The sequence below is a fragment of the Caenorhabditis elegans genome, chromosome X (assembly GCF_000002985.6).
Source record: "Caenorhabditis elegans chromosome X".
Lineage (NCBI taxonomy): Eukaryota > Metazoa > Nematoda > Chromadorea > Rhabditida > Rhabditidae > Caenorhabditis > Caenorhabditis elegans.
The window spans coordinates 13,914,664-13,926,809 of NC_003284.9; the positions used below are offsets into that span (position 1 = coordinate 13,914,664).

General features: G+C 37.3%; 2 protein-coding genes and 1 non-coding gene across 4 annotated transcripts; 1 reads left to right on the forward strand and 2 right to left on the reverse strand.

Annotated features, from left to right (window-relative positions):
• Positions 1–142: 142 nt before the first annotated feature.
• On the reverse strand, positions 143–2,507 carry ekl-5 (E3 ubiquitin-protein ligase; the record flags this gene model as incomplete). 2 transcript variants are annotated; one of them, NM_077916.5, is made up of 6 exons in its annotated part: positions 143–1,063; positions 1,104–1,256; positions 1,335–1,541; positions 1,609–1,709; positions 1,760–2,008; positions 2,233–2,507. In NM_077916.5, 6 exons carry the CDS (start codon positions 2,504–2,506, stop codon positions 686–688), a joined length of 1,362 nt encoding a protein of 453 aa, NP_510317.2. In that variant the 3' UTR covers positions 143–685. The 2 variants fall into 2 exon arrangements, with proteins under 2 accessions (NP_510317.2, NP_001391205.1); NM_001404213.1 differs by having other exon boundaries at positions 143–1,051; positions 2,233–2,506.
• Positions 2,508–6,586: 4,079 nt separating this feature from the next.
• mir-47 lies at positions 6,587–6,683 on the forward strand. The gene has a single exon (NR_001268.2). It is a non-coding gene; the product is annotated as a pre-microRNA mir-47 (primary transcript).
• A 1,296-nt stretch (positions 6,684–7,979) lies between these two features.
• On the reverse strand, positions 7,980–11,466 carry meg-2. Its single transcript, NM_077917.5, has 6 exons — positions 11,307–11,466; positions 10,951–11,253; positions 9,050–10,669; positions 8,775–9,006; positions 8,478–8,618; positions 7,980–8,433 (listed from the first exon to the last, which is right to left on the reverse strand). The coding sequence occupies exons 1-6, from the start codon at positions 11,443–11,445 to the stop codon at positions 8,409–8,411; spliced, it is 2,460 nt and encodes an 819-aa protein (NP_510318.2). The 5' UTR covers positions 11,446–11,466; the 3' UTR covers positions 7,980–8,408.
• Positions 11,467–12,146: the final 680 nt, after the last annotated feature.

A 12,146-nucleotide genomic window follows, 5' to 3' on the forward strand; every position in this document is an offset into this window, starting at 1 on the left:
GATAATATTTGTTATAGATTTCAATTAACATGCTTTGGTAGATCAGGTGCTACTTATCTTCAGAATGATAGTGCATTAGACAAACTCAGTTTTAAATAATGTTTGGCAAGTTACATACTCCTGAAATGAAGAATGTCATTTTCCCATCAAAAATTTATGTATTTGAAAAATCACATGGAGAAAGAATTCACGCCGGGAAATGGACTTACAGTGGGAAACAGTGAGAAACAGGGTCAGAAATGGCAAACAATTTTTGAAAACAATCACGGTCAAGATATTGAAATCAATAGTTCGAGTGAAATAAATAAAATAATGTTAAGCTTCGGGTTGATATGAAACAAAGTACAGGGAAAAAGTGACAAGTATTTGGATATTTGGAATTCACTCACAAGAGATCGTGAATCCTGTATGAAATGAAAACATGAAATGACAAAATTTGGATTGTGAGAGAATATAAATTACACTGAAGAAATGATGTCACAGATGAACTTTGGGAAGAGATGGCGAAAAATATTGCAAGGAATAAACGTGATAAGTTATGTAAATTACAACCATAGAAAAAAGAGAAGTACCAAGACGAATAACTGTTGGCGTATTGAACTCCTATTTGTATTTGAATGAGAAGAGTGTTTAATGAATATAATTCAAGACTTGAATGATTGGTAGTATGGATATTGAAAACAAATCAAATGATTCCGAGTTGCAAGAATTCCTCAGCCTGTACCACCGCATTGATGTCTTCTTCATCGTCCTCAATTTCTTCGGCCTCTCCCTCAAGCGGAACTTGACCACGGATAGGATCAATGCAGTGAACTCTTCTCAGCTGAATGATGCGAGCAAGACGCGGGCTGTTTTTCAGCTCTTCAATACAGGCAAGCATTTTGTCCATGAACAAGCCAATAAGTTTGGTAACCTCAGTTCGATGGCTGCGATACTTCACCAAATGCTTCTCAATGGTTTCTTCCAAGTACTTGTTCTTTTCCAATTGCTGCTCTTCAACGGTATCCTTGCGAAATTCGTACCAAGTCCCATGGCGTCTGTTTTGAGTTTCCTGAAGCTCGTCCTGATCGGATTTACAAACGAATAATTTTAGTTCAACTTACAAAGTCTGTAGGTCCATCTTCAATGCAATCTTGGATGGAGTCAAAGTGAGCGGTGTGCTTCGAAATAATTTCGCCGAGTCCGTCTTCTTTCGTGAGTTCTAGAAACTGCTCGAAATGTGCCATAACGGTCTTTTCGATCTTATTGGCATGAATCTGGAATTAGTTGAAAATTGAAGGATGCTAGAGAGTTTGTCAGCTCTTATGCACTTATATATAGACACAAAAACCCACTTGATACACATCTCTTTGCATGTTTGGCATACATGCACCAAGCAAATGCTCGGCACAAGTTATGCAACCTGCACACTCCATGTGTTCCAATCTTTCCGGATTGACTCTTGCCTCAAAATATTCGAGTTCAAGTCTCTCTCTCAACTTGTACAACTGTTGACGAAGGCTGTAGGTGCTGGACAAGAAATGGTGGTATTCCATATCTTTCTAAAATCAAAAAATTAGAAAGCTATTAAGTAAATAAAAAAAAAATCATTCGGGAAAAAATAATCACCATAATTTTGCATGCTCCTTTGCTTGCAGCGCAGGTATCCAAGTGGTTAAGAAATGCAACATTGTGGACGCTACTCTTGCAAATCCCGCACATGAATGATTCTGGAAAGTTAGACATTGATATTGCACTCCTTCATTCAAATTCAACTCACGTCTTTGCTCTCTTCTAGCCACCCGAATGTAATTCTCTGGTGCTAAGTGACGGGCCATCCTTGCCAGATTTTGATTCGCAAGTTGTGCATCATGTGGGTCCAAGGCGATCAATCGTGGAAATAAATTGGCAAACTCAAGGACTTGGGGATCTTGGCGAACATCACGTCGATTTGGAACTTCTTCATCATCGAAATCAATGCCATTGATCTCATCCAAAGCCTCGAGAACTGCAGCATCAGGTTGTAGCGCTGGAAATAAATTAACTGTTTTTTTTAGTTTTCAAACATAAATTTTTATTAGAAACCCCATTTTTTGTTCTTCGGGCGTTCAGATGGTTGAGGTAAATTTTGAATAACTCCTCAAATATTGGCATTCAAAACTAAATTGATCTAACTCATTGTGCAAGATTACGCACCTCTTCCAAAGCCGAGGACATTTCTTATAGCATTTCCAACCATATCAATAATATTACCCTGTCTCGCATTGTTAGCTCTAGCTAGAGCTTCACGTGCCCGAGCACGTCCAAGTTGTGCGCGTCCAGCAGCAGGGCCACCACGTTCACGTGCAGCCTGAGCGCCACGATCCGCTTGAAGTCTTCTGTTAGCTCTTGCTCTCTCGAACATCTCACGATGACGACGTGCATGATTTCTCAAATTATGATTACGAGCTTGAGGAATATCGGCAGCCTGATCGCGCAATTCTTCTTCATTAGCCTGCTCTTCTGGATTGTTTGCAACAGGCAGCATATCTGAAAAATTCAAGTTTGTGAGAGAATCAAGAAGTTGCTCAAGAAAGTGCTTTCACGGTGTGATACACTTTACGACGTTTAGAAAAAAATTTTAGAAAACTTTTCAAAAATTAGTGGAAAGAACCAAGTTAACAGTAGTCAAAGTGGGGTAATGCGGTGTACGACTTATGAAACTAGCGTAACAGTGAAATTTTGTTAAATTAAAACGTATTCTCAAAAAAAGATACTCCTAAATGCCACGTACCTTGAAAACATGGAAAATGAAAACAAATAAAAAAACAACAATGACGAGAACATCGGAGAGCGGCGAGAGAAAAAAAAGCAGTTTTAATGCGACGTCTAACTCTCGCTGTAGTCTGCACTATTTCTGTCTTCCGGCAAGAGAACGGCGATCAATATCGTGAGAGAGTCAGAGAAAGAACGGGGAAGTGTGTGTGGAGGCACAGCGGTATATTGTTAGAGTAGAGAAGAGATTGCAAAACGTCACGGTGCTGCTATGAGACGTTGAGCGAGATATGGTGAGGTAAAACTATAATGAAAGGACAATGGGAAATAAGTTATCATACCAAAGAGAGAAAGAGAAGAATCTAAACGAAATTTGAATGAGAAACAGTTTTTTTTTTTTTTTTTTGAAATTATTTGTAAGTGTTATGATGATTAAATTAAAAAATAAGAATATTACAAAAAAGTTTCGAATATTTCAAAGTGATAAGAAATTTAAATATATTGAACATCTTTTCTTTAGAAATTTATGGTTATCAGTCAAAGCCATGTGAACTAGTTTGAATATAATCGACATGAAAATGTTATTTTTCGATATTTTATAGTGTAAACAACACGGTGAAATAAAAACTACATCGGGGGAAAATAACAGTGAGTCATGTTGGTGGAAACTTTGCCGATCTTGCCGGAAAACGTTTTGCACATTTTTTTTGGAAATCTCAGAATTTCAATTTTAATCGGCAAAATTGTAGGCATCATATGAAAGAAAACAATGGTAAAACGCCGAAGGAAAAAAAATCAATGAAAATAAAGGAAAAAACTATAAAAGTTCAAGAAACTGTGGCTCTTGTCGGCAAGCGTCAACCGCCACCTCAAGAAAAATCCAGAATGAGGAAAAATCTGATATAAAAACTATGACAATTTGATTTCGCGCCAGCACGGGAAGTGCGTCAGCTATCTTTGCTTGCGCAGAAAATATTTTTGAATAAAGATTTTGGGCAGGTCTAGAAATAAGAGATAATCGGAGAAGAATTAAATAGAAAAGCGGGTAAGAACAAAAAAAAATCCCACTAAACGTTTTTGGCAAATCTGATATTCAGCAAACTGTAAATCGGCAATTTACCGAAAATGAAAATTTCCGGCGAATTGGCAAACCGGCAAATTGCCATAATTGAAAATATCCGGTATATCGGCAAACTGACAACTTGCCGATTTTTTTTTCTACTAAAAATTTATTGAAAATTCTTTTGATCTTTTGATAGCTTGTCGCAGATGGAAGTTGTGGGGTTTTAAATGTTCAGGACCTTCTAAATCGGATTGTTAATTTGAAAATACATTCTGAAAATGTCGATCCTTATACTTTTTTATTCAAACTTTATAAAAGTAGTTTTAAAAAAAGCTTCATTAATAGACATATCTGGACGTAATAATAAATGTTTGAAAATATAACATTTTATTTAATTGCTTTCATTTCCCAAAATGACCTGAATATCAAAAAAAAGAGCACTAATTGATATATAGAGATTGGCACTGAAAAATTGTTTGGTACCGTAGTACTTCCAAAATCTTCTTTTCCTTATTTTTATAATATAATCTTCCATTTGTTCGATAAAAAAACCATAATTTAAAAAAACCAAAAGTTTGAAAAAAGGCTTCAAATAGTGCCTAAAAGTTGATGATTGCCGAAAAAGATGATGTTAATCTTTTTGCAAATGACAACTTTCAGCCAGTTTTCGGTTATTATTTTGAATTTCTCAGCAAAAAAAGATATTTGCAAACAAATCCATTATTTTTCTACATTTAACTTACCGAAATAAGCAGTTTTGCAGATCTAAAGTAGATATAACTTTTAATGTTTTTTGCCTCAAATTCATTTTAAATCGTGGAAACAATAGGTTCTAGGTTGTTAAATGTTTGCCTTGAACATTTTGCTAAAACCTTTTTAGGGATAAACAAAAACAGATAGGTTTTAAATTTATTTGCTTGGTTTTGCGATTTGTTTTTTTGGAATGGACTAGTGGGAACTCTACACTTTGAAGATCCACAGAATGTTCTAGTGATCAGCCAGATGGTTCCTCACGGTTTCAGCAAAAATATGAAATCCTGAAAATTTAGAATTAAAAATTACACTTTTAAAATTCACATGTAACGTTTTTTCGTGTATTTTGAAATTGAATAGTTTTCCACTATTTTGTTTGTTTGAAAAATTAATCTACTATCAATTCTTTTTTTACTGGTTTTATCTGTAAATCTTCGGCCATCACCCAAGAGCTGTAATTGTCGTAGTGTTTCTTCAGAAAACTGAAAACTTGCCAGTCTATGATTTCCTTTAAAACGTTTGTAATATTTCTCCATTGTGCACTCATAAACTGGAAAAAAAGATAGCGAGCTGTTTTGTTTTATCATTTTTGCATGCCTTTACGAAAATGCGTCTGCGAAAATTTTTGCAAAGAGACCTTATCACTACTTTCAAATTTTTAAGATATCACAGCGCAGAGTACTTTGGTTTTTTTTTGGGTCATCTTCTTTTTACGTATTAAATAAAGTTAAAGTAAGTGCTGGTAAAATTCTGATGAGTTTTGAAATTACTTCAACAAGTTTTCAAAGGTCAGCTGTCTTAATGAGTATTTTTCAAAATTAATTATTTACCATGCGTTTCAATATTAGTCTTGTACTATTCAGGCTATGAGACACTGCTATGATGAAAATTTCATACATGTACGTACTGAGCAAAGTGCAAAGCTGTAGGTCTTACTTTTTATTTAACAAAAAACATTAATAAATTGGAGTTTAAGATAAGTTAATTGATAAGTTTATTGCATCTATTTTAGTAAAGAAAAAAAATATATATTTTTGTTCAAAAGTTCAAAGTTAATAATTTAAAAACAACCTGAGTTTTCCATAGAACGTTTATGTATTTTTCGGTTTTATGTGTTCCAATTTCTAATTCTTTGCCGATTTCTAATTAAGTTTTTTTTTTCCAAAATAGAATTATAAAACCAATTACAATCAACCAATTTCCCCATGCAAAGGTGATTTCTCGAACCTTTGAATTTTCTCATTTTCCATGTCTTCTTTGTTGTCTTATTCGTTTTTATTCGCCTCCTTCACGTCTCTTTTCAAATTATCGAGAAACTTCTCCACATCGTCGTCGTCTCCTTCTAAGCGAATTCAATTGTCAAACCGGTTTTTGCGTTCTTTCCGACTCCAAGTGAGAAGACGACGGGGGGAAGAAGAAGATGAAGAAAAAAATGAGAAGGCGTAAGAGAAGACGGCTGAAGAAGAGTAGGCGAAAAAGAACAATGAACGATAAAAACGGAGCGACCAGGAGAGACCGAGGGAGGCGACGTTGATCGACGGTTGGGGTGGGCGGTGACTGACCCATCTTTTTTGGACTGACAGCGCAAACCGACACACTCACACACGGCATACACCTTTTTCGCACACATAGTTTTACTCGCATTCGACGTCTGAGTGTGTAAACGAGGCATTCACACTGGTTTCCCACAGTGCCATCGGTTTAGATGTACAGGTAATTTAAAATATAGGTTCGTAGTGTAGTTTTCTATAATTTTTCAAAAATAAGAGGTTATTGCACAGACGTAAAAACATGAAGTGCAAAGCCACATATCTCAATTTAATTGGACAAAAATTTCAAAATTTCCTGATATTTCCAATGATAATCTTTTTTTTTGAGTTTAAAAGACCATATTGTTTCTACTTCGTTAATATTATTTTTCGCCAAACATTGAACATGTTATATTTTGTCAGCTTCCTGGCCTGCAGTGGCATCTACCAACGCTGTCAATTATTATCTATACATCTGGTATTCACTATCCGACAAGGTTAGTTGATCGAGAGCCGACTGAAACTGAAGAGAGCAGTCTATTGACAGTCGGTTACTCGAAATCTTTACTGTCATGGAGGCGCTCTCTTCAGATGATGTCTGGCCCATTTTTTAATCAATTTTGAAGAAACTGGGATTTTGCGGCACGATGAAAATGTGATTTTTATATTTTTTGTTTTACTGAAATAATTTCAAATAATGATGAACATTTTTCAATATTTCAACAAACTTTAACACTACGAGTGTTCCCGTGTTAAGCAAATAGTAAATATATGTAAAAAAAGGTTCAAATAATTTTTAAATCAGTTAACAACACTAGGTATTTTGATTTGGCTTAAATTCAACAGGAAAGTTCACTTATGTAAAGGCAAAAAAATAATTCTATTGACATCAGTCATATAATATGCGGCAAAGGTGTGCGGTAATCGGAAAATTTTGGCAATTGGCATTACCGGTAATTCTTAATCTTCAATATATTTTAAGAAATTTTAAATTCAAATTTGACATAATTTGTCAGCTTGGCATGTATTGAGCCAGTTTTCTACCAATATAATAACTTTATAACAATCTGAGCCTCAAAATTCTATGCACTAGAAATTTGAAAACTTTTTATTTTTTCCATTGCATGATTTTTGAAATTTTTAGCAATCTGCAGCTCGCCCCGGGCATGGGGACTTAAAATATGATAATCAGTTTTCTTGTGATAAAATTTATCGTCAGATGAGACACTTTTTGAAATATTGGCGTCGATTTCTGTGGGCGTCCCAATGCCAAGCAAAAGTTATCACGTTTTAGGTTGTGCTTATTAAAGATCAGGGAATTTTTTTAGAAAAGCAGGGATAGGAGACAAAGTCGGGTCTGTACAATATTGACAATTTGAAATAGATTTTCATAAGCTGTTGTTTTTACACTTTCAAACATGAAACAGTTTTCTCAAAATCATGTTATAAGTTACTATCGAAGATCTATCTTTTGCCAATTACCAACATGTAAACTTTCAAAACTCACATTTAATTCATTCGAAAAGATAATCCTTTGGGCTTCAAAGTTTCTTTATTCTCGTTACAAAGATTCTGAGCAAAATAGCAAAACCCGGTTCCCTTACAGAATTAAGCTATGCGGCGTTAAAAATGACAGTTTCCTGCATAAAAATTTTAATTACTGGAATAAAATAGTACCTTATTTCCCCAAGCCTGTCTCAGAAATTTTGTTCGGAAAACGTCTCGGTCAACTTTTTGTTGACAATGTTTTACCCTCTTCCCCCCCTCATACTTAGTCACCGGACTCTTGCGGGTCCAAATGATTATTTTATATCTAGTTATTCATTCCTTTTTCCTTCACTTCACTGCTTTGTCGTAATTGTGTCATTGTGATTGTTGCCTGATGAATAAATATAAATAAATAAATAAAAATAATTGTATGCATTAAAATAAACAACAATAAAAACGACCGGTGAGGTTATACTTGACAGTGGCTAGGAACCCGAAAAAAATTGAGACTGAGCACTATGAGATACAAGTACAATACAAGATGGGCTGCTTGTTGAAAAAAAAATCACAGGAAAAAACTAGAAGTCGTAAAATTGGTTAGTATGGTAAGAAGAAATGGTATGGTAAAAAAGTGGGTAATAAGGCTGTTATTGGTAGGCGAGCCATTGATCAAAATTAACTGCTGAGAAGTTCCTGTTATGAGATACAAGTACGATACAAGTTGGGCTGCTTGTTGAAAAAAATCACAGAAAAACAACTAGAAATGGTAAAATTGGAAAGAAATGATATGGTACAAAATTGGGTCGTAAGATTGATGTTTGTAGTTGAGCCAATAGTCAAAATTAGTTGCTGGGAGGATCCTTGTCACTGAAATTATAAAGATGTGATATTTAACTATTTTTCCCGCTTACCTCTGATTGTCTGATTTCGGTGAATCAGCCTGGTTCAGATCATCTTCGGGATGATCTATATCGTTGCGACGAGAAGCTTCTCCTTCTGCTTGGCGTGGGAAAGATTGGGCCAGCAAGTCGCTCAATGCGTTGACATTGGCACTGAAAATTATAATTGGTACTTTTTTTATTGGAATACTTTGATGTGCTCGGCTCAGATAAAGAATTAATTGGTACGCGTGTATTATAACCAAACTTTTTTTTAATGCAGCGAGTGCCAAAAAATGCCGAGGCATCGGACTGGATTCCTGTGTGTACCTGGCATCATCTGCTCCTTCGACCGTCGCTGACACTGTTTGATTCTGCACATCCGCCGAGCCTGAGGCTCTGGCGTTTGAGCTGTTGAGAGCAGCAGACCTGGCATTCAAGTTAATAATGGATTGGAGGAAGTTGATGTTCGCTCCGCGATACTGCATTTGCACCATCGTCCGCCAGTAGTCGTAAAGCATCGCCTTTAGTGTTATTGAGAACTTTAGCACTGGAGTCTCACCTAAAATTATTTGAAATCAAAGAATACACATTTTTCCACCTACTGGTTGATGTGCCTGAATCATAATTTGGATCAACTCCAGGAAGTAGGTCGTTGTACAATCGCCTTGCAAATTGCTCAAACTCCAGAGTGTTCAAAAATTCTTCCTCTTGCCTTATCAGATCAGGCAAATGAGGTGCAGGACGTGATGAGCTTTGTTGAACTGGGAACTGTTGATTCCCGGAGCCGTGATTCATAGATGAGTTGGAGGGACCTGCTGTGGAACTTGTTTCAACTTGAGCAATTCCATGAGCCATCAAGAAGCTTTCCTGCAGACTGGGCAACTGAGGTGCAGGGCGTGATGAGCTCTGTCCCATTCGGAACTGTTGATTCCCGGAGCCGTGATTCATAGATGAGTTGGAGGGACCTGCTGTGGAACTTGTTTGAATTTGAGAGAGTCCATGAGCCATCAAGAAGCTTTCCGGCAGATTGGGCAACTGAGGTGCAGGGCGTGATGAGCTTTGTTGAACTGGGAACTGTTGATTCCCGGAGCCGTGATTTATGGAGGAATTGGAGGGACCTGCTGGGGACCTTGTTTCAACTTGACCAATTCCATGAGCCATCAGGAAGCTTTCCGGCAGATTGGGCAACTGAGGTGCAGGGCCTGATGAGCTGTGGTTCATTCGATTCCCGGAGCCGTGATTCATTGCATTGAAAAGACCTGACAGAGAACTCGTTGGAATTTGAGAGTTTGCATGAGCCATCAGGAAATTTTCCGGAAGAGCAGGCAATTGAGGTGCAGAACCTGATGAGCTCTGTCCCATTTGGAACTGTTGATTCCCGGAGCCGTGATTTATAGATGAATTGAATAGACCTGACAGAGAACTCGTTGGAACTTGAGCGTTTGCAGGAGGCATCTGGAAGGTACGATCTCTCGAACGGTTATCCATGTTCATTGCTCGAGTATCTGCATTTTGATTATTTGGCCACAAACCCATGTGTGGAGGAGCTTGAAAGCCGGCATTTGGAAAACCGTATGGCATATTTGAAGTCGGATATCTTCGTGCATGAGCCCTCTGAGCAAGTTCATAATCGTACATGTCTACAAGCCTGGGAACTCCGTGAAGCCTGGGAACACCGTTAGACAAAGGTCTTGGTACGAAATTCATTGGAACGTGGGAATCGCCTTGAGCCATCTGATTACCCATGTTCATTGCTCGAGTATCGGAACTCTGACCATTGACCTCAGGACCAATGTCTGGAGCTTGACCGCCCGTATTTTGTAGACCGTTTGCATTATTTGGAGCCGAATGTCCTTGTATTTGAACCAATCGTGAAGATCTATTGTCTGCCTCTCTTTGGTAATTATATTGCAACCGGAAAATTGGAGCATGTTCTGTTCGTGATTGCGATGACATGGTGGAAGAAGATTCAGAGCGATTTCGATTTCTTGTATCCTGAATCACTGGCTCTTGGAGGCTCGTATTATTGCTCGTTCTCCCATCTCCAATGCTGCCAAATTGATTTTTGACGCGATGTGTGGCCCGGGATGATCTCCGTTGGACAGTCCGGCTTTCGCCTTGAAACGAATTATCAGAAAAACTGTATTCGCGCCACTGATCTACGGATGGTAGATTGATGGAAACGTTACTCCGGTCACCTGCATACTCATCGCGATCAACACCTGAAACAATTTAGCTTATTAATATATGAAGTGCCAAAGAATAAATGAAGTTGTACTTATGTTTCCGATAAATGTTTCATATAAAAAATAAATAGAAATTGGAACCTTATCAATTTGTTATGTTTTGATAACTTATTTTCATTCAATTATTACCCGGTACTTCAGTAAGAAATAAAGAGAGAAAATTTCATACAACATGAATATATGATTCTCCCGACTGTTGAAGTAATGCACTGTGAACGTAGATAATTTTCTAATCAAAGTTTAGATTTGAGGCTCACCTGGAACCTGGTTCTGATGTGAGGGCGCCTGTCCTCCTTGAGACTCGTCTCTCGATTCATATGTCTGTCCACGCCGAGTTGTTGATCGTGGCGGAAAATTGCTTGCATTCCTGTTGTCCGTTTCCTGTGCAATTGTACCACTTTGGTTAGTTCTACTTTGTGTGGACGCGGATGAATCGGATTGAACGGTTGGATCATCGGCAAGAGACGTGTTTCCAGAGAAGCACAGCCAAAAATTCTCCAAATTATTTGAGCCATTGTACATGTCTGTCCAATAAAGTTGCTGCTGGTTGTGAACTGCACCTGTAACAAACCGGTTTAATAAATATAGTGAATCTAAATTTATTTTTTTTTACCTCCAATACTACGCATGTTGGTCGAAGAAACTGATTCATCACGATTCCCGACTCTCGCTCTTTCTTGGGACTGTTCGCGACGGTGATCTCCGGGTGGTGGGAGATTCTCATCCGATGAAAGATCATCACAATTTTCCATTGCCGCGCAACAAATGGAAACCTAAAAATTGAAAAATTGTAGAAAAATGTTAAGAAAAAAGAAAAAAAAGAGATTTCGCAACAACTGCAGATGAAACAGAGAGCGGACCACTGTCCACGTGTAATGGAACGAAGACTGAATGGAGTGCCTCGGAAGGAAAAGTGAGAGGGAAGAGACGCAGCAAGTGCGTGACGGAACTGTGACGATGGATATGATGAAAACAGTGCACACGCGAATTATTGATTTTACCATTGTAAACTGGAACAGATAAAAATGGAACGGTTCTTATTTATGCATGATTTTTTTCTTTGAATTTGAAAACCTAAGTTAGCTGTGAAAGGGCGAATGTGATCGTTTGAAATTTCTCAGAAACCTTATGAAATTCTGGCGTTTGAGAGTTTAAAGTATGCAGAAATTAGAGTTGTAGGGATTTCAAGAAAAAATTGCATAGTTCAGAGTTTCTCAAAATAAAATTCTCTGAAGTCTTATTGGTGTGCAATTTTCTGCTGTTGAACTATTTAAAACAGTGCTGGCCAATACTCGCTTTCAATTTTTCGGCGACTATTTAGACTTTTCCAATAAGTATGCTCCAAAAGCTATACGTTTCAGCAAGAAACTTTTAACTAAAAAAGTGATCCACACGTTTTTATCTACTTAACCTAGTTAAATACGAGCATTCGTTGATCAAATGAGGTCTTAGG

Bases quoted from the DNA above. Each gene is read 5' to 3' on its own strand.
- meg-2 (NM_077917.5), bottom strand. From the start codon at position 11,445: ATGGAAAATTGTGATGATCTTTCATCGGATGAGAATCTCCCACCACCC. The intron at 10,670-10,950 runs GTGAGCCTCAAA...AAATTGTTTCAG, and splicing joins ACATCAGAACCAGGTTCCAG to GTGTTGATCGCGATGAGTAT. The intron at 8,434-8,477 runs GTAAGCGGGAAA...TTATAATTTCAG, and splicing joins CCGAAATCAGACAATCAGAG to TGACAAGGATCCTCCCAGCA.